The sequence below is a fragment of the Hypanus sabinus genome, chromosome 10 (genome assembly GCF_030144855.1).
Source record: "Hypanus sabinus isolate sHypSab1 chromosome 10, sHypSab1.hap1, whole genome shotgun sequence".
Lineage (NCBI taxonomy): Eukaryota > Metazoa > Chordata > Chondrichthyes > Myliobatiformes > Dasyatidae > Hypanus > Hypanus sabinus.
This window is the reverse complement of record NC_082715.1, coordinates 152562650-152581726: the sequence shown is the minus strand read 5'-3', so window position 1 is coordinate 152581726 and position 19077 is coordinate 152562650. Positions and strand designations below refer to the sequence as shown.

Sequence of the window (19077 nt, the reverse complement as noted above, 5' to 3'; positions counted from 1 at the left end):
AAGCGCCAGGAGGGAGATCAGTAGGAAGGGATGGGGGGGATGAATGGACAAGGGAGTCACATAGGAAGCGATCCCTGTGGAAAGCAGAAAGGTGGGGGAGGGAAAGATGTGCTTCGTAGTGGGATCCAGTTGGAGATGGCAGAAGTTACGGAGAGTTATACGTTGGATCCGGAGGCTGGTGGGGTGGTAGGTGAGGACAAGGGGAACACTATCCTGAGTGGGGTGGCAGACAGATGGGGTGAGGGCAGATAGGCGAGAAATGGGAGAGATGCGTTTGAGAGCAGAGTTGATGGTGGAAGAAGGGAAGCCCCTTTGTTTAAAAAGGAAGACATCTCCTTTGTCCTGAAATGAAAAGCCTCATCCTGAGAGCAGATGCGGCGGAGATGGAGGAATTGTGAGAAGGGGATAGCATTTTTGCAAGAGACAGGGTGGGAAGACGAATAGTCCTGGTAGCTGTGAGAGTCTGTAGGTTTATAGTAGATATCAATAGATAGGCCGTCTCCAGAGATGGAGACAGAAAGATCAAGAAAGGGGAGGGAGGTGTCAGGAATAGACCAGGTAAATTTGAGGGCAGGGTGAAAGTTGGAGGCAAAGTTAATGAAGTCAATGAGCTCAGCATGCGTGCAGGAGGCAGCGCCAATGCAGTTGTTGATGTAGCGAAGGAAAAGAGGGGTGGCCTTTTATGTATTGGTGAGACCCGACGCAGACTGGGAGACCACTTCGCTGAACAACTATGCTCTGTCCGCCAGAGAAAGCAGGATCTCCCAGTGGCCACACATTTTAATTCCACGTCCCATTCCCATTCTGATATGTCTATTCATGGCCTCCTCTACTGACAAGATGAAACCACACTCAGGTTGGAGGAACAACCCCTTATATACTGGCTGGGTAGCCTCCAACCTGATGGCATGAACATTGACTTCTCTAACTTCCGTTGATGCCCCTCCCCTTCTTACCCCATCCCTGATATATTTTGTTTTTTTTTCCTCTCTCTGCCCATCACTCTGCCTGTTCTCCATCTCCCTCTGGTACTCCCCTCCCCCTTTCTTTCTCCCTAGGCCACCCGTCCCATGATCCTTTCCCTTCTCCAGCTCTGTATCCCTTTTGCCAATCACCTTTCTGGCTCTCAGCTTCATCCCACCCCCTCTGGTCTTCTCCTATCATTTCACATTTTCCCCTCCCCCTTCTACTTTCAAATCTCTTACCATCTTTCCTTTCAGTTAGTCTTGACGAAGGGTCTCAGCCCGAAACGTCGACAACACTTCTTCCTATAGATGCTGCCTGGCCTGCTGCGTTCCACCAGCAATTTGTGTGTGTAGCAGAATACAGGCCCTTTGGCCCACGATGCTGTGCTAAACATGTACTTACTTTAGGAATTACCTCGGGTTACCCAGTGCCCTCTACTTTTCTAAGCTCCGTGTGTCTGTCCAGGAGTCTCTTAAAAGACCTATTGTAGCCACCTCTACTGACACCACACTTCACGCACTCACCACCCTCTGCGTAAAAAACTTACCCCGATATCTCCTCTGTACTTAATTCCAAGCACCTGAAAACTGTGCCCTCTTGCGTTAGCCATTTCAGCCCTGAGAAAAAACCTATTCACACGATCGATGCCTCTCATAACCTCTATCAGGTCACCTCTCATACTCTGTCATTCCAAGGAAAAAAGGCTGAATTCACTCAACCTATTCTCATAAGGCATGCTCCCCAATCCAGGCAACATCCTTGTAAATCTCCTCTGCATCCTTTAATAGTTTCCACATCTTTCCTGTAGTGAGGTGACCAGAACTGAGCACAGTACTACAAGAGGGGTCTGACCAGGGTCCTATAAAGCTGTAACATTACCTCTTGGCTCCTAAACTCAATCCCATGGTTGGTGAAGGCCAATGCACCATATGCCTTCTTAACCACACAGTCAACCTGCGCAGCAGCTTTCAGTGTCCGATGGACTCGGACCCCAAGATCCCACTAATCCACACTGCCAAGAGTCTTACCATTAATACTATATTCTGCCATCATATTTGACCTACCAAAACGAATCACCTCACACTTATCTGAGTTGAATGCCTCCTGCCACTTCTCAGCCCAGTTTTGCGTCCTATCGTTATCCCGCTGTAACCTCTGACAGCCCTCCACACTATCCACAACATCCCCAACCTATGTGTCATCAGCAAATTTACTAACCCATCCCTCCATTTCCTTATCCAGGTCATTTATAAAAATTATGAAGAGAAAGGGTCCCAGAACAGATTCGAGGCACACCACTGGTCACTGATCTCCATGCAGAATATGACCCGTCTACAACCACTCTTTGCCTTCTGTGGGCAACCCAATTCTGAATCCACAAAGCAAGGTCCCCTTGGATCCCATGCCTCCTTACTTTCTCAGGAAGCCTTGCATGCATATCAAATGCCTTGCCGAAATCCATATACACAACATCTACTGCTCTTCTTTCATCAATGTTTTCAGTCACATTTTCAAAAAATTCAATCAGGCTTGTAAGGCACAACTTGCCTTTGACAAAGCCATGCTGACTCTTCCTAATCATATTATGCCTCTCCAAATGTTCATAAATCCTACCTCTCAAGATCTTTTCCATCAACTAACCAAACACCGAAATAAGACTCACTGGTCTATAATTTCCTGGGCTATCTCTACTCCCTTCCTTGAATAAGGGAACAACATCCACACCCCTCCAATCCTCCAGAACCTCTCCCATCCCCATTGATGATGCCAGAGGCTCAGCAATCTTCCCTCGCTTCCCACAGTAGCCTGGAGTATATCTTGTCCAGTCCCAGTGACTTATCCAACTTGATGCTTTCCAAAGGCTCCAGCACATGCTCTTCCTTAAAGTCTATATGCTCAAACTTTTCAGCCAGCTGTAAGTCATCCCTACAATCGCCAAGGTCCTTTTCTGTAGTGACTACTGAAGCAAAGTATTCATTAAGTACCTCTGCTATCTCCTCCGGTTCCATTCACACTTTTCCACTGTCACACTTGATTGGCCTTATTCTCGCACATCTTATCCTTTTGCTCTTCACATACTTGTAGATTGTAAGGATTGTCCTTAATCCTGCTTGCCAAGGCCTTCTCATGACCCCTTCTGACTCTCCTAATTTTGTTCCTAAGTTCCTTCCTGCTAGCCTTATAGTTTTCGAGATCTCTATCATTACTTAGTTTTTTGAACCTTTCGTAAGCCTTTCTTTTCTTCCTAACTAGATTTACAACAGCTTTTGTACACCATGGTTCCTGTACCCTACCATCCTTTACTTGTCTCATTGGAACATACCTATGCAAAATGCCACGCAAATATCCCCTGAACATTTGCCACATTTCTGCCGTACTTTTTGAGGAAATTAAAATCTTCCACCACAAGGATCCTGTTATTATTACACCCTTCCAGAATCTGTCTCCCTATCTGTCTCTGTTTCAATTGGGTGGCCCATAAAAGACACCCAGTAAAATTATTGACCCCTTCCTGTTCCTAACTTCTACCCACAGAGACTCGGTAGATAATCCCTCCATGACTTCCTCCTTTTCTGCAGCCATGACACTATCTCTGATCAGCAGTGCCACACCCCACCTCTTTGCCTCCCTCCCTGTCCTTTCTGAAACGTCTGAAGCCTGGTACTCTAAGTTACCACTCCTGTCCCTGAGAAATCCAAGTCTCTGTAATGATACCATCATAGCTCCAAGTACCGATCCACGCTCTAAGCTCATCCGCGTTGTATTAAAATAGCCACATCTCAAAGCATCAGTCTGAGCGCATCACCTGCCTATCTTCCCTTGCATACTGCCTACAAGCTTTCTCTATTTCTCAGCCACCACCCCTTCCTTCATCTCTTCAGTTCAGTTCCCACCCCCCGAGCAATTCTAGTTTAAACTCTCCCCCCATCCTGCCAGGATACTGGGCCCCCACCCCCCGCCAGATTCAAATGCAACCCATCCTTTTTGTGCAGGTCACGCCTGCCTCGAAAGAGGTCCCAATGATCCAGAAATATGAATCCCTTCCCCCTGCAACAATCCCTCAGCCATGCAGTTACCCTCCACCTCACTCTATTCCTATACTCATTGTCACATGGCACAGGCAGTAATCCTGAGATTACTACATTTGAAGGCCTGCTTCTCAATTTGCTTCCTAACTCTTTGTTATCTGTTTTCAGGACCTCCTCCCTTCTCCTACCTACGTTGTTGGTACAAATATGTACCTCAACCTCTGGCTGTTCACCTTCTCACTTCAGGATATCATGGACGTGGTCAGATGCATCCTGGACCCTAGCATTTGGGAGGCAAGCTACAATCTGTTTTTCTTGCATCCACAGAATCGCCTGTCTGACCCCCTAACTATAGAGTCCCCTATCACAGCTGCCATTCTCTTCCTTTCCCTACCCTTCTGAGCCATAGGGTCAGACTCTGTGCCAGAGACACAGCCACTGTTGTTTCCCCCAGGAGTACTTATTGTTAAGGGGGACAGCACAGGGGTACTCTCTGGTATCTGACTCTTGCCCTTCCCTCTCCTGACAGTTACCCACTTAACTGTCTCCCAAGGACCCGGTGTGTCTAACTGCCTATAGCTCCGATCTTTCACCTCCTCACTCTCCCCGACCAGACAAAGGTCATCGAGCTGCATCTCCAGTTCCCTAGTGCAGTCCCTAAGGAGCTTCAGCTCGACGCACTTGACACAGATGTGGCTGTCCGGGAAGCTGGGACTCTCCCGGACATGCCACATCTGACACCCAGTACAGAACACTAGCCTCACACACATACTTCCTATTTCTCACAAGTAGCTTACTTCTCCTTGATCCATTATCACCGAAGCCCCGTTGATCCAAAGCCCTCCTGCTCTGTCTCCCTCTACTACAGCACACACTCTAGAGAACTGTCTTCTTTTAAATCCTTCCCACTGGTCTAACTCACTGACGTCCACGCACTTGCACATTCATGCCTCGTATTATTAGTGTTCTTCGTACTATTTTTTATTTGCACAATTTGTATCTTTCACACATTGGTTGTCAGTCTTTGTCTTTTTGTGTATAATTTTTCGTAAATTCTTTTGTATTTCTTTTTTCCTGTAAATGCCTACATGAAAATTAATCTATGTAATTATGTAATGACATAGCTAATATTGTATGCTGGAACATGCCAACGTGAAGGAAGTAAATGTGCTGGAGCTTTTTAAAAAAAAACATTAGGTCTCTATGGCCGGATGGGATGTAACTCAGGTTACTACAGGAAGCGGGGGAACAGACTGGCAGCTGTGCCTTTGGTGATGATCTTTGCATCCTCCTTGCCCACAGTAGTACTAGATGACCAGAGAGTGGCAAATGTTATTTCTTTGTTCAAGAATGGAAATAACAATAATCCAGGGGATTAGGGACCAGTGAGTCTTAAAACAGTGGTGGGCAACCTATTGTAAAGGATTCTTAGGGACAGGATTTATCACAGATTAGAGACAGTCAGCATGACTTTGTGAGGAGCAGCTTGTGTTAAACAAGCCTGACTGAATTCTTTGAGTAGTGACAAACATATTGATGAATTAGAGCAGTGGGTGTGGTATATATGGATTTTAGTAAAGCATTTGACAAGTCTCCTATGGAACTCTCATTCAGAAAGTCAGAAGGAACTGAATCAGGGGAAATTGCCTGTGTGGATTCAGAGCTGGCTTGCCCACGGAAGGCAGAGGGTGGTAGATGATGTAACATATTCTGCCTGAAGGTTGGTGAACAGTGGTGTTCCACAGGGATATGCTTTTTGTGATTTTTATATAAATGACTCAGATGAGCAAGTGGAATGGTGGGTTAGGGTGCTTGCAAATACCACCCCACCAAAGGTTGGTGGTGTTTTTTGAATAGTGTAGAAAATTGCTGTAGGTTAAAAATGGACATTGACAGGATGCAAAGCTGGGCTGAGAAGTGGCAGATGGAGCTCAAACTGGAAAGGTGTGAAATTATTCACTATTATGGACAGCAATTTATATGGTTCATTGCAGAATTCTTAGCAGTGTGGAAAAACAGAGGGATTTGGGGTCCACATCCACAGATCCCACAAAGGTGCCACACAAGTGGATAGGGTTGTTAAGAAGGTGTATTGTGTGTTGGCTTTCATTAGTCAGAGGATTGAGTTCAACAACCGTGAGGTAATATTGCAGCTCTGTAACACCCTGGTTAGAACACACTTGGAGTAATGTGTTCAGTTCTAGTTGTCTCGCTATAGGAAGGATGTGAAAACTTTAGAAAAGGTACACAAGAAATTTATTAGAATGCTATCTGGATTAAAGCACATGTCTTTTGAAGAAAGGTTGAGTGAGTTAGGGCTTTTCTCTTTGGAGCAAAGGTGGATGAAAATGACTTGACAGAGGTGCATATGATGATATGGAGGCATAGACAGAGTGGATAGCCAGCACACTTCCCTCAGGGCAGAAATAGGTAATATGAGAGGGTATAATCTTAAGATGACTATAGGAAAGTATTGGGGGGGGGGGGATGTCAGAGGTAAGTTTCTTTATTTAATACACAGAGAGTGGTAAGTGTGTTGAACACACTGCTAAGGCTGCTGGTAGAGGCACATTCATTAGGGACATTTAAGTGGCTCTTAGGCACATGGATGATGGAAAAATGGAGGGCTATGCGGGAGGGATTCATTAGTTTGATCTTGGATCAGGATAAGAGGGGGCACAAGGCAGTGGGCTGAAGGGCCTGCACTGTGCTGTACTGTTCCATGATTTATGACATTAGGGAACAGTGAAAAGTATTACAGCAGTGAACAACGGACCCTCAGGTTGCCCTGCTGGAGGACAAATGTGAGACCTCAGAGTTTGGAATCCATAGGGCTAGCCTAGGATTAGAAATGAGGGGTGGGCCAGATCCAGCATGATCCAGGCTACCACCCTGTCTTACAACCATCAGATACTAGCTGACACGGTATGAAGATGAGTTCATTAAATAATTACTGCCCAATGGATCCCATCTGCCACGTCCCCTGAACTGGCAATGATTATTACCGTATTGATCCACTATTCAACTTAAAACTCTTACTGGCACCTGGGTCAGTGTTAGGATTAAGTAGTTAAAGGTAATGTGATCCAGGAGGAAGCATATTGGGGGATCAGAGGGGAAAGGCAGGATGATGGGATGGGGAGAGAGTTGTAACAATTTGAAAAGAGCACAAGAGCAAGCAGGTGATTTTCTAATTTATCACTAATTAATCAATTTCCCTTCTTTTAGATCTCTATTTGGGCAAGCATTCAATACACAAAATGACATAGATATTTCATGAATGCATTAATGCTGACTACATCTGTCCACAGCTCAAGACACAAACCTGTGGCCTTTGTGCCGTGATACTTATGGTGACCTTCTCTCTTTATTCCACCACTGATGTTTACATTCTCCTCGCATAACGTCTCAGTTACAAGCTCTGCATCACAGCCTTCATTGGATTTTGATTTTCTTCCGCTTTTCTTGTTGCCTCGAGATAATTGCTTTGTTTTCTTCCTACTTTCTTCTGAAATTGACACCTCTTCCTTTGCTTTCCTTTTCCTCTCCTTCACAATTTCACTTTCCCAGTTCTCTTCCTGTTTGGCATCTGTGGTGTCAGTCTTGATTACCAGTAGCTGCTGCCTGGCTTTGGCTTCTTGGTGAAGCTTCTGCAGTAGAATTTGGGATCGGGATTTGTCATCCAGACTGTTGGTGGGTTTATCATCACCCAGGTACCTAGAGTTCAACAGAGACCATTAAAACAGTTAGTAACTACAGGCCAACAGTTCACAGCCTCTGAAGATGAAGATTTATGTTTCTACATCCAATAAATAGGCTCCTACACAAGTCAGGAATCTGTTCCAATGATTTCATGACAAGGCATTTGCTGGAGTGAGTTGACACTAAAAGGAGATTGTACAATACAAAATACAGGAACGACTGCCCATCAGCACATTTTGTAATGTGATGAAACCAAATGCATCATCATCATCTGCTAACTCATTGCCTTCCCGATAATACTTCGTTTTTCCATAGCTTTGAAGATGTATCTCACCACTCACCCTGCCAGCTTCAAATTCAAATATAACAGTATATAATACATTTTAGTACACAGTACACTAGGCAGAGTTTGCTATAAATAAAGTTCCTTTACTGTTTGTTGTAACTGCTTCCTGTATTTTCTTCACTTTTTTTTAAGCTGGGCACTGCTAGCAGTTACTCACACAGCTGCCAACAATTTCTTTTCAGAAACTTAAACAAAATGATGAAAAAGACTCAACAAATCAGGCAGTGCCTGTGGAGAGAAAAACAGAGTTAACATTTCAGAATTTGTATCAAAACTGAAGAAGATGCTAAAGAGTTTGTAGAAAGAGAATGAAGAAAAGGGAGAGAATGCTTAAAAAATACATGATGTCGATATCACTGGAGATGGATCCGTGAGTACTTGTTAATTGCTACTGTAACTGTCTGAAGGAGGGGTAACAAAAGAAAGGTGTGTGTGTGTGTGTGTGTGTGTGTGTGTGTGTGTGTGTGTAAAATGAAGATAAATGCTGGAAATGTGAATGCAGAAAAGCAGTTACCAGGAATCTGAAACATAAGAACATACTGGAAATAAGCAGTCTGTGTAAGAATTGCATAGAAAATCTATACGAGACAATGGACAGATGGATGGGTGGTTCAGACACAAGAATGTAATAGCTAGTTGATTGAAATTGTTGATCATAACATCCCGTCCTCAGGCTCACCATGCGCCCAGAGAGATGATGGGGTACCGTTCCCTTAGCTTAGTTTAAACAATGTCAGAGGCCAAAGACCGAGGTCAGAGTGGGAGAATTACAGTGTCGGACGGGAATCTCAGTATCAGAGAACGGTGAGAGGGGCAGCATACTTTTGACTGGTGTACTCGAACAGTTTATAAGATCCGGATCGCACTCAGCACATAACCTCTCTCCCTCTCCCACTTCCTGGTCTCCACACTCACACTCACCACTACAACGTATTTAATATTTCAGTAACATTGTCTAATTAAGCTTTCTTTGTTAGTTTACATAATTCATTGCGGGTTATAGCTTCTGGAGTTACAAAACACAGCAACAACCGCGACCTTCTCCCTTCAGTCCCCTCCACACCCACAACCCAACCTCCTCACATCAGCTCCCTCTACACCCACCGTCACACCCCTCAGTCGCCTCCCCGTCTCTTAAGCATTTCCCTCCCTCCCACTCGGAAGAAGAGGGAGAAGTCCAATCCCACCTGTTCATATGGAAAAGAGCCATGGCCACGCTGCCGGTCCCGTTCCCGTCACCGGGCAACCAGGTGGCGCATTCTCATGACGTCAGAGCCGGCGTCCACACAGTCTGGTACAGCGACAGCGCTCCTGGCGATGGAGGACTAGCACTGGCCTGTGGGAGGGGAGGTCAACTCCATCTCTCAAACAACCACACAGCAGCAAAAGACATAAAATGTTGAAGGAACTCTACAGGTCAGGCGTACGGTATTTGCCTCTGGGGGGGAGATGAACGGTCGGCGTTTGGGAACAAAAGGACTGGAAAGGAAGAGAGCAGAAGCCGGAATATTGCCTAGGAGGATGAAACCAGAGGTCCATGAGACAGTCATGAGGGTTGGAGTGGGAGGAAAGAATTGTTGATGTTCCTAGTCAAAACTCCGTTGCTGCTCTGATGCAGGTTTACGACCAAAATCTCGAGTTCCTTTCCACCCTCAGGTGTGCCCAGCCTGCTGAGTTCTTCCAATAGATTGCTTGTTTCTCCCAGTTTTTGCTTCCAAGATACAGTTACAATTTGCTTTGTTTCAAATTTTCCCATCAAATTGAGTCACCTCTTGAAGTCATTCCTTATGATGACCATCAGCACCAACATCATCAATAACCTTGCTTCCATCACATCAAAAGTTGCTGATGACCACACGATGTGCAATCCCATTCACAATTACTCAGCACACAAGGTAGTCCCCAACTGCATGCAAACAGACTTGGACAACATTCAGATATCTCACAACCACAGAAGTGTAAAGCACTGACTTCTCCAAACCTGGGTGTTACCGTTGTCTGAAGACTCAGCTACTTAAATATTGTGGTTTCTAGAGTAGGTCAGAGCCTCGGACTCGTACCCTGTAGTGAATGACTTTACCTGCTAACAGCTTAAGGCCTTTCCACCATATGCAGGGATAAGTCAGGGGAGTGATGGTATTGTACTTGCCTGACTACTCTTGAGAAGCTCAATGCCATATGGGATAAATCAGCCCATGTCATTCAGAGCCCATGTACCAACCTGCCCCATTGGAGCACAGTGGTCACCACCTACAAAATACACTGCAGTTATTTACCCAGGCTACTACAACACCACCTTTCGAAACCACAATCTCTGTCACTAAAATGGCCGATGGCAGGGGAACACAACCACTTTCTGGTTCCCTCTAACTCACACACCATTCTGATTTGCAAATATTTTGACACTGTGGTATCATTGCTGTCTAAAACCTGAAACTTGCTAGCAAACACCATGATGGAAATACCTTCACCTCAACAGATCCTCTCCCAAGCTCCCTGGAACAGAGGTGGTTAAAGATGATCTGGGAAGTGGTGTATTTTAAGTCATTAAAAGTTTAGACTGACCAAATAGAAAGAAACTGATGTAAGGATGACAAACGAAAAGACAGAATAAAGATGCTGGAAAGATTCAAAATTAACATGGACATGACAGAATGGACATGGCAAGTTAAAGTTTACAATTCATTGCCAGAGACAGTAGTGGAAGCAGATTCAGTAACATCTTTCAGATAAGTTGGGCTCTGGATGAGCTGGATTGCTCTTACTGAGAGCACTGTGGACATGGTGGGCTGAATGGAGTCCTTCCATTCTGTCATCATTTCAGGCAATTATTCCAGATTTAACAGTTGTAGTCCCTTCAATAATAGAAATGCAGACCTCTCAGAATCCCTTTGTTAGATTAGACCATAAGATATAGGAGTAGAATTAGTCTATTTGGCCCATCGAGTCTGCTCCACCATTCAATCATGGCTAATCCCTTTTTTCTCCTCCTCAACCCCATTTCCCGGCCTTCTCCCCATAACCTTGATGCCACGTCCAACCAAGAACCTATTTAGCTCTGCCTTAAATATACCCAACAACCTGGCCTCCACAGCTTCATGTGGCAACAAATTCTGCAAATTCACCACCCTCTAGCTAAAGGAATTTCTCTGCATCGCTGTTTTAAATGGATGCCCCTCTATCCTGCTGCTGTGCCTTCTTGTCTTAGACTGTGCCACCAATGGAAACATCCTTTCCACATCTGCTCTGTCTAGACCTTTCAACATTCAAAAGGTTTCAATGAGACCCTCCCCCATTCTAAATTCCAGTGAGTACAGACCCAGAGCGATCAAATGTTCCTTGTATGATTCCCTTTCATTCATGGAATCATCCTTGTGAACTTCCTCTGGACCCCCCCCCCCCCCCAGTGCCAGCACATCTCTTCTAAGATGAGGAGCCCAAAACTGTACAGAATAATCAAGGTGAGGCCTCACCAGTGCCTTATAAAGCCTCAGCATCACATCCTTGCTCTTGTATTCTAGACTTCTTGAAATGAATGCTAACATTGCATTTGCATTCCTCACCACCAACTCTACCTGCAAGTTGACCTTTAGGGTGTTCTGCACAAGGGCTCCCAAGACCCTTTGCATCTCAGATTATTGGATTTTCTCCCTGATTAGAAAATAGTCCGAACATTTGGTAGTAGCACTATTACCAAAGTATATTTTCCAACGTTGTATTTCATTTGCCACTTACTTGCCCATTCTCCTAATCTGTCTAAGTCCTTCTGCATCCTACCTGTTTACTTGACATTACCTGTCCCTCCACTATTGTTTGTATTAGCTGCTAACTTGGCAACAAAGCCATCCATTCCATCATCTAAGTCATTGATATACAGCATAAAAAGAAGTGGTCCCAACACCGATCCCTGTGGAACACCACTAGTCACTGGCAGCCAACCAGACAAGGATCCTTTTATTCCCACTCACTGCCTTATTCCAATAAGCCAATGCTCTAACCACCTCAGTAACTATGGGCTCTTAACTTGGTAAGCAGCCTCATGTGTGGCACCTTGTCAAAGCCTTCTGAAAGCCCAAATATAGAACACTCACTGAATCCCCTTTATCTATCCTACTTGTAATCTACTCAAATAATTCCAACAGGTTCCATGCCTGAGTCCAATGATTTTTGAAAGATTATTTCTAATGCCGCCACAATCTCTAATGCTACCTCTTTCAGAACCCTGGGGTGCAGTTTATCTGGTCCGGGTGACTTATGTACTTCTAGGTTTTTCAGCTTTTTGAGCACCTTCTCTCTTGTAACAGTAACTGCACCCACTTCTCCTCCCTCACACACTACAACATCCGACACAATGCTAGTGTCTTCCACAGTGAAGAATGATGCAAAATACTCATTTACTTCATCGGCCTTCTCCTTGTCCCCCATTATTATTTCTCCTGCCTCATTTTCTAGTGGTCCTATATCCATTCTCATTTCTCTTTTATTTTTAACATACATAAAAAAACTTTTACTATCCACTTTAATATTCTTTGCTAGCTTGGTTTCATATTTCATCTTTTCCCTTCCAATGATTCTTTTAGTTGCTTTCTGCAGATTTTTAAAAACTTTCCAATCCTCTGTCTTCCCATTAATTTTTGCTTTGTTGTATGCTCTCTCTTTTGCTTTTACATTAGCTTTGACTTCCCTTGTCAGCCACGGTTGTGTATTTGAGATTCATTACCATCCTTATTTGAGTATTTTTTCACTTTTGGAATACATATTTCCTGCACCTTGCTTACTTTTCCCAGAAACACACACCATCACTGCTCTGCTGACATCCCTGCCAGCAGCTCCTTCCAATTCATCCTGACGAAGGGTCTCGGCCCGAAACATCGACAGCGCTTCTCCTTATAGATGCTGCCTGGCCTGCTGTGTTCCACCAGCATTTTGTGTGTGTTGTTTGAATTTCCAGCATCTGCAGATTTCCTCATGTTTGCTCCTTCCAATTTACTTTGGCCAACTCCTCTCTCATCCCACTGTATTTTCTCCTACTCCACTGAAATACTGCTACATCAGACTTTACTTTCTCCCTATCAAATTTCAAGTTGAACTCAATCATATTGTGATCGCAGGTTCCTAAGGGTTCTTTTACCGTAACTTCCCTGATCACCTCCGGTTCATTTCACAACACCCAATCCAGTATAGCTGATCCCCTAGTAGGCTCAACAACAAACTGCTCCAAAAAGCCCTCTCTTAGGCATTCAACAAACTTACTCCCTTGAGATTCATTACCAACCTGATTTTCTCAATCAATCTGCATGTTAAAATCTCCCATGACAATCATAACATTGTCATTTTGACATGCCTTTTCTATTTCCTGTTGTAACCCATGATCCACCTCCCAGCCACAGTTGGAAGGCCTTTTACCCTTGCAGTTTCTTAACTCAACCAACAAGGATTCAGCATCTTCTGATCCTATGTCACATCTTGCTACTGATTTGATGCCACTCTTTACCAGTAGAGCCATGCCTCCTCCTCTGCCTACCTTCCTATCCCTCCAATACAATGTGTAACCTTGGACATTCAGCTCCCAACTCCAACCATCCTTCAGCCAAGATTCAGTGATGGCCACAACATCATACTTGACTATCTGTAATAGTGCAACACAATCATCCACCTTATTTCTTATACTCTGCACATTGAGAAACAACACCTTGAGTACCATATTTGCTACCCTTTTGACTTTGCATCCCTAATGTAATGATACTCACCCTGTTGGTTGTGACTATGTCCCATCACCTACCTGCCCTTCCTGACAGTCTGACTGCATGTTATCTTTACTTTTTTACTATGTCCTATCCTGAGTCCCATCACACCAGTTCCCACCCACCTGCCAAATTAGTTTAAACCCACCCCAACAGCTTTGTGAGAACCTGCCCGTGAGAATATCAGTCTCCCCGTCAGGTTCAGGTGCAACCCAGCACTTCTGAACAGGTCATACCTCCCCCAGAAGAGATCTGAATTATCCAAAAACCTGAAGCCCTGCTCCCTCCACCAGCTTCTCAACCATTTGGCATTTATCTGCCAAATCATTCTGTTTCTATCCTCACTGTCGTGTGGTAAAGGCAGCAGTACATAAATTACTACCTGGGAGGTCCTGCTTTTCAGCTTTCTACCTAGCTCTCTAAAATCTCTTTTCAGGGTCCCATTGCTTTTCCTTCCTATGTCATTGGTACCAATATGTATCAAGACATCTGGCTGCTCTCCCTCCCTCTCCAAAATGAGGGTGAGGGTTCAGACTGTTTTTGTTGTGTCTGTCTGTTAGGTATTGTGACTCAGGCACTACCTGCACACTATTTTTTATCTAAACCAGTTCAAATTGCTTAGCAACATAGAAGGAGAGCATATATAAGGAAAGAGTTAAATTGGGTTCCTCCTTGGTATATGGTAAAATGTGCAGCGCAAAGTGGAAATTTGTAAAACAAAATGGTGTTAGTCTGGGGTGTGGGAACATTTGAGAACGTACAAGGGGGAACCAGACCAGATATATGTTTTGACACATTAGTGAGAATACCAGTCTACAGCCTTGTGAGTGAAAAACATGTTTGTAAAAGAACTGGGTAAATGTTATAATAGATTTTTGAAGTAATCTTAAGGGTATAAAAAGGGGCAATTTCTTCATGAAAATGGGAATATTATCTTAGGCTGGGTCACAAGAAGTGCTAAGAGTTGGAGATAGAGACATCGAGACAAGAGAAAAAGCTGTTGGGCATCTGTGGTTCCCTCTGGTGGTATATTGTGTGGAGTGGTTGTCCCTTCATTAATCTTTTAGCTCTTTTCTGTATTTTATTCATTATACAAACACTAATAATTTCTTTAACCTTTAACATATATGTAGTGCCTCCATTGTTTGCAGATACCTCTTACTGCTGAATCAGAGAAGAACAAGAAATGAATTTTTAAATATTTTCATTACAGCGTGTGCTCAAGCTTCTTAGTTACTTCCTGCCTTGCTTGCTGGTACACGCTGGCCCTGTCTGACCTGAACTATGATGAATATCTAATATTTTAAAAAAAGCTGTAACTACAGGATTTTTGCCTCTTTCTTCTGAAGAATTTTCTGTACAATTTCACCTCCGGATCTGACAACTTAGTGTCACAAACAAGGTAGATGAGAGAATTAAGGACAGGAAGAATCTCAGACAAGGTAGAAAGTTGCGGTGTGCTCTTTACTTCCTTTTTGTCTGAAAAGCACATAGTTCTAGCCTCAGTGCCATTTAATATCCCTGTCAACCTTACCAATTTTTATTGGTGCGCCATATAAAGCATCCAATCTGGATGTGTGACAGCAACTCTGAATGTGACCACAGGAAACTGTAGAGAGTTGTGGACACAGTTCAACACAGCACTGAAGCCAGTCTCCCTCCTATGGACTCTGTCTGTCACCATCTCGGTAAAGCAGCCAGCATAATCAAAGACACCACCCATATCTCCCATCAGGCAGAAATTACGTACCATCAGGTTCAGGGACAGTTTTGTTCCCACTTGAACAGACCTCTTGGACAATAAGTTGGGCACTTAAGTTCACAATCTACCTTGGTTTGATCTTACACTTCAGTGTTTTCCTGCACTGCACTTTCTCTGTTGTTACACTTTATTCTGTACTGTTACTGTTTTACCTTGTTCTACCTCAATGCACTTGACCTGTATGAACTATATGAAAAGACAAGCTTTTCACTGTGTTTTGGTATATGTGACATTAATAAACCAACCTGGGGATCCTCTTCTCTGCTCTATTTTAAGTAAAATGACCATTCTGTGTAACCTATTCAGCTATGTATAGACTATTTGAATTTCAATCGTATAATTTATTGATTTGAGCTAATGGCTCCCAAAGATTCAGGCTATAGACCCCAGTAAACAAACAATTATTCTATGTCTACACATCTAGTAGGAGAATCAGAAAAGGGGGAACTGATCCACCAGTTGTTATGCTTGAACCCATGACTGCGGGTTTGAGTTCTCCTTTAAACAATGTATTCCAACAGGATATGACCAATGAAGAAAACAATACGAGGTAAACCATCAGCGCTGAGTCTAATGCAAGGGTTCCCTACCCTTTTTATGCCATGCACCAATACCATTTAAGCAAGGGGCCCCATGGACCCCAGGTTGGGAACCCCTGCTCTAATGCAATCTGACCGCTGGATGATGTCAGAAGGGCCTGGGGGAATGCCTGAGGGAAAGAAAACCTGATGGATGCTGGCAATCAAGAGGACATGTTCAGTTACAAAGTCTGCATGTGAGAAATCTAAAGGGGAAATCTGCACTAACTGAGGAAGGAAAGGGAGAATAGTGACAAATGACTGTTACGAACTGTCGCGTTTTAGAAGCAAACCAGCAGCAATAGATTACACATGGAGTCTGTTTTTGATGTTAAAACCACTATCTTTATTAGTAACTACTTATAATATAGTAACTTAAACCACGATAAACAGAAGTTTACAGTGTTATGAGTATATATGTGTAAATATAGCTCCCAAACTGTATTGAGCTTGGGGGGAACAAGGCTCAGAGTCTCGAGATGGTAAAGTAGGAAAGTTCAGTAATCCACTTAATAAATGATGGGAGAGAGATATTTGTAATCCAGGTTGTAATGGAGAGAGAAGGTAAGTACGAAGTATTCCACAGGTTCCACACTGGAAACGCGTTAACAGTTGTCATAGATCTTGTCCGTCGTATCGTTCCAAATCCACATACAAATTATCACCGAAAGTGACCTGTCTCAGGAATATCGTCTTCGAATGGTTACCACATAACATACCCAGGCAAGGGCTACACAAGTCGTCCCACAAGATATCCCAAAATCCACTCCTATGGATTATATGAAGTGACAGACACCCATACTGGAGCAAACTTGCCCCGGCAGTTTGTAGTTCCAAGTCTTGCGAAGACTGTGAGAGTAGCTGGTTACTCTCTCTCTCTGTATTTTAATCTGCAGAGACTGCAACACATGTGACTGATGTCATAATCCCGCCTTACTTAGATGCTTTTAAAGCAACAGTCCACAGTAAATGAAACCTGCAGGTTTGTAAGTCAGTATGATAGAGACAGTAAAGTATCTAGAGGAAATCTGTAAATTAACTGAACAATTGAGAAAAAAAATGCAGAAGTGTGATCAAGTTGAAATGAATTGTACAAAGCTCAGAGACAAACTAAGCTGAGGCCCTCACAGTGAGGTCCTCAGAAGAGTGATCCTGTCACTGACCCTCCCCTTGGGACAATAATCCAAAGCAACACCTCGTTCTGAACAGTTACAGAATGGACATGACTCCGATATCACAGCCTCCTCTAGTGATCCAACTGATGTTGACAAGGATGAGAAAATTCCGACTGGCAGCCATGTCTTGACCAGCTCCATTATAGACCAGACAAGTAAAACAATGGGGAAAATTAGAACAGATTCTCTGAAAGAAGATAGTAATTTTCTCACCTATCTCTAGAACCTGAGAAGATAGCTAAATGGTTTAAAAGAGACCCCACACCCTGAAAAATGGGTTCAGAGCCCTGGACTCAAACTCAGTGTATTAAGAATATGTACAACCTGCCCCATATGATGGTAAAGAAATTCTGTCCACCATGTTATCACCTTGTCAAGTCGTTCAGGTGGTGTGTGAAGTTAATAGGAGAGGATAAGCAGAATCTAACAGGTGGTAAGAATGCCATTGATGAGTGTTTACATGAACGAAGCCTAATAGCAGCAGGCTGAGGAAAGTAGAGGAGGCCATGCATGGACATATCTGCTTCACATTCCCATTTGGATATGTCCATACATGGCCTCCTCTACTGCCATGATGAGGCCAAACTCAGATTGGAGAAACAACATCTCTTATACCTTATGGGTAGTCTCCAGCCCCTTGGTACGAACATCGAATTCTCCAACTTCTGGTAATTCCCTCCCTCTCTTTTCCCCATCCCACTTTCACTCTGCCTCCTCTTCTAGCTGCCTATCACCTCTCTCATGATTCTGCCTTCTTCTACTACCCATCGTGCTTTCCCCTTACATTCCTTCTTCACCTCTCCTGCCTATCCCCTCCCTGCTTCCCTTTCCCCACCCCTTGATCTTTCCTCTGATTGTTTTTTTCAAAACGAAGGTGAACCTGGCTCATTCCACCCTCCCCCCACCTTCTTTATAGGGCCACTGCCCCCTCCTTCTTCAGCCCTGACGAAGAGTCTCAGTCCGAAACGTTGACTGCACATTTCAACTGATGCTGCCCAACCTGCTGAGTTCATCCAGCTTGTTTGTACGTGTTGACTTGACTACAGCATCTGCAGTGTACATTGTGTTTACCTTTTGAAGATGTCCTCAAGAGTGGGAAGGCCAGTGTCCATGATGAAGTTTGCAAACTCCACAACTTTTTTCCCATGCTGTGATGGACGGAGACATGGAAGTCTAGGTAAAGCATTACAGGCAGGACCACCCATTGACCAACCATTGATGCAAGAGCAAGTCCCTGAAGGAGCATGGTACTGTTGAGTTAAAATGGGACATTGAACTAGAATTGTTTGGACAGAAATGTGGTTAATGGAAGTAAGATCAAGCACCAGCCTCACCAATGATGGAAGACTCTGACCAGGCAGTACAGTTTCATCAACAAGTGATCAACAAAGACCACTTTTGGAATGCAGTCTCATGGTTTTAAAAAATGGCTACTTCCTTGCAGCATTTGCTTGCCCTGACAGAACAAACGTAATTTACTCAATGAAAACAAATGTGTTGAATTATGTTTTAGATTCCAGAGCTGAGCTAAAATGTATGAGCAAAACCATTACTAAAAGCTGCAATATACCTCTGACCAATATTCATGGATGTTCACATGGTGTTAGAAGACGGAAAACCAGACCAGATGAAGCACAGCCTGGTCCTCATCTACAAAAAATACAATTCTGGGTCAGAGATACCTCTCAGCCTCTCCTTAGAGTAAATGTTTTACATAGAACAAATAACCCGAGTGCCCTCATTACCATCTCGGGTGACTTCAACCATGTTACCAC

General features: G+C 43.8%; 1 protein-coding gene across 2 annotated transcripts in view; it reads right to left on the bottom strand.

The window, feature by feature from the left end:
* ddx51 (DEAD (Asp-Glu-Ala-Asp) box polypeptide 51) overlaps window positions 1–9300 on the bottom strand; it is a 55119-nt gene extending 45819 nt beyond the window's left edge. For both annotated transcript variants that reach the window (XM_059983278.1, XM_059983279.1), the window contains exons 1-2: window positions 9231–9300; window positions 7321–7712 (exon numbers count right to left, since the gene is read on the bottom strand). In XM_059983278.1, the coding sequence (XP_059839261.1) occupies window positions 7321–7712; window positions 9231–9253 (415 nt within the window). In that variant the 5' untranslated portion in view covers window positions 9254–9300. The remainder of the gene's footprint in view (window positions 1–7320; window positions 7713–9230) is intronic.
* Between the last annotated feature and the right edge of the window lie 9777 nt (window positions 9301–19077).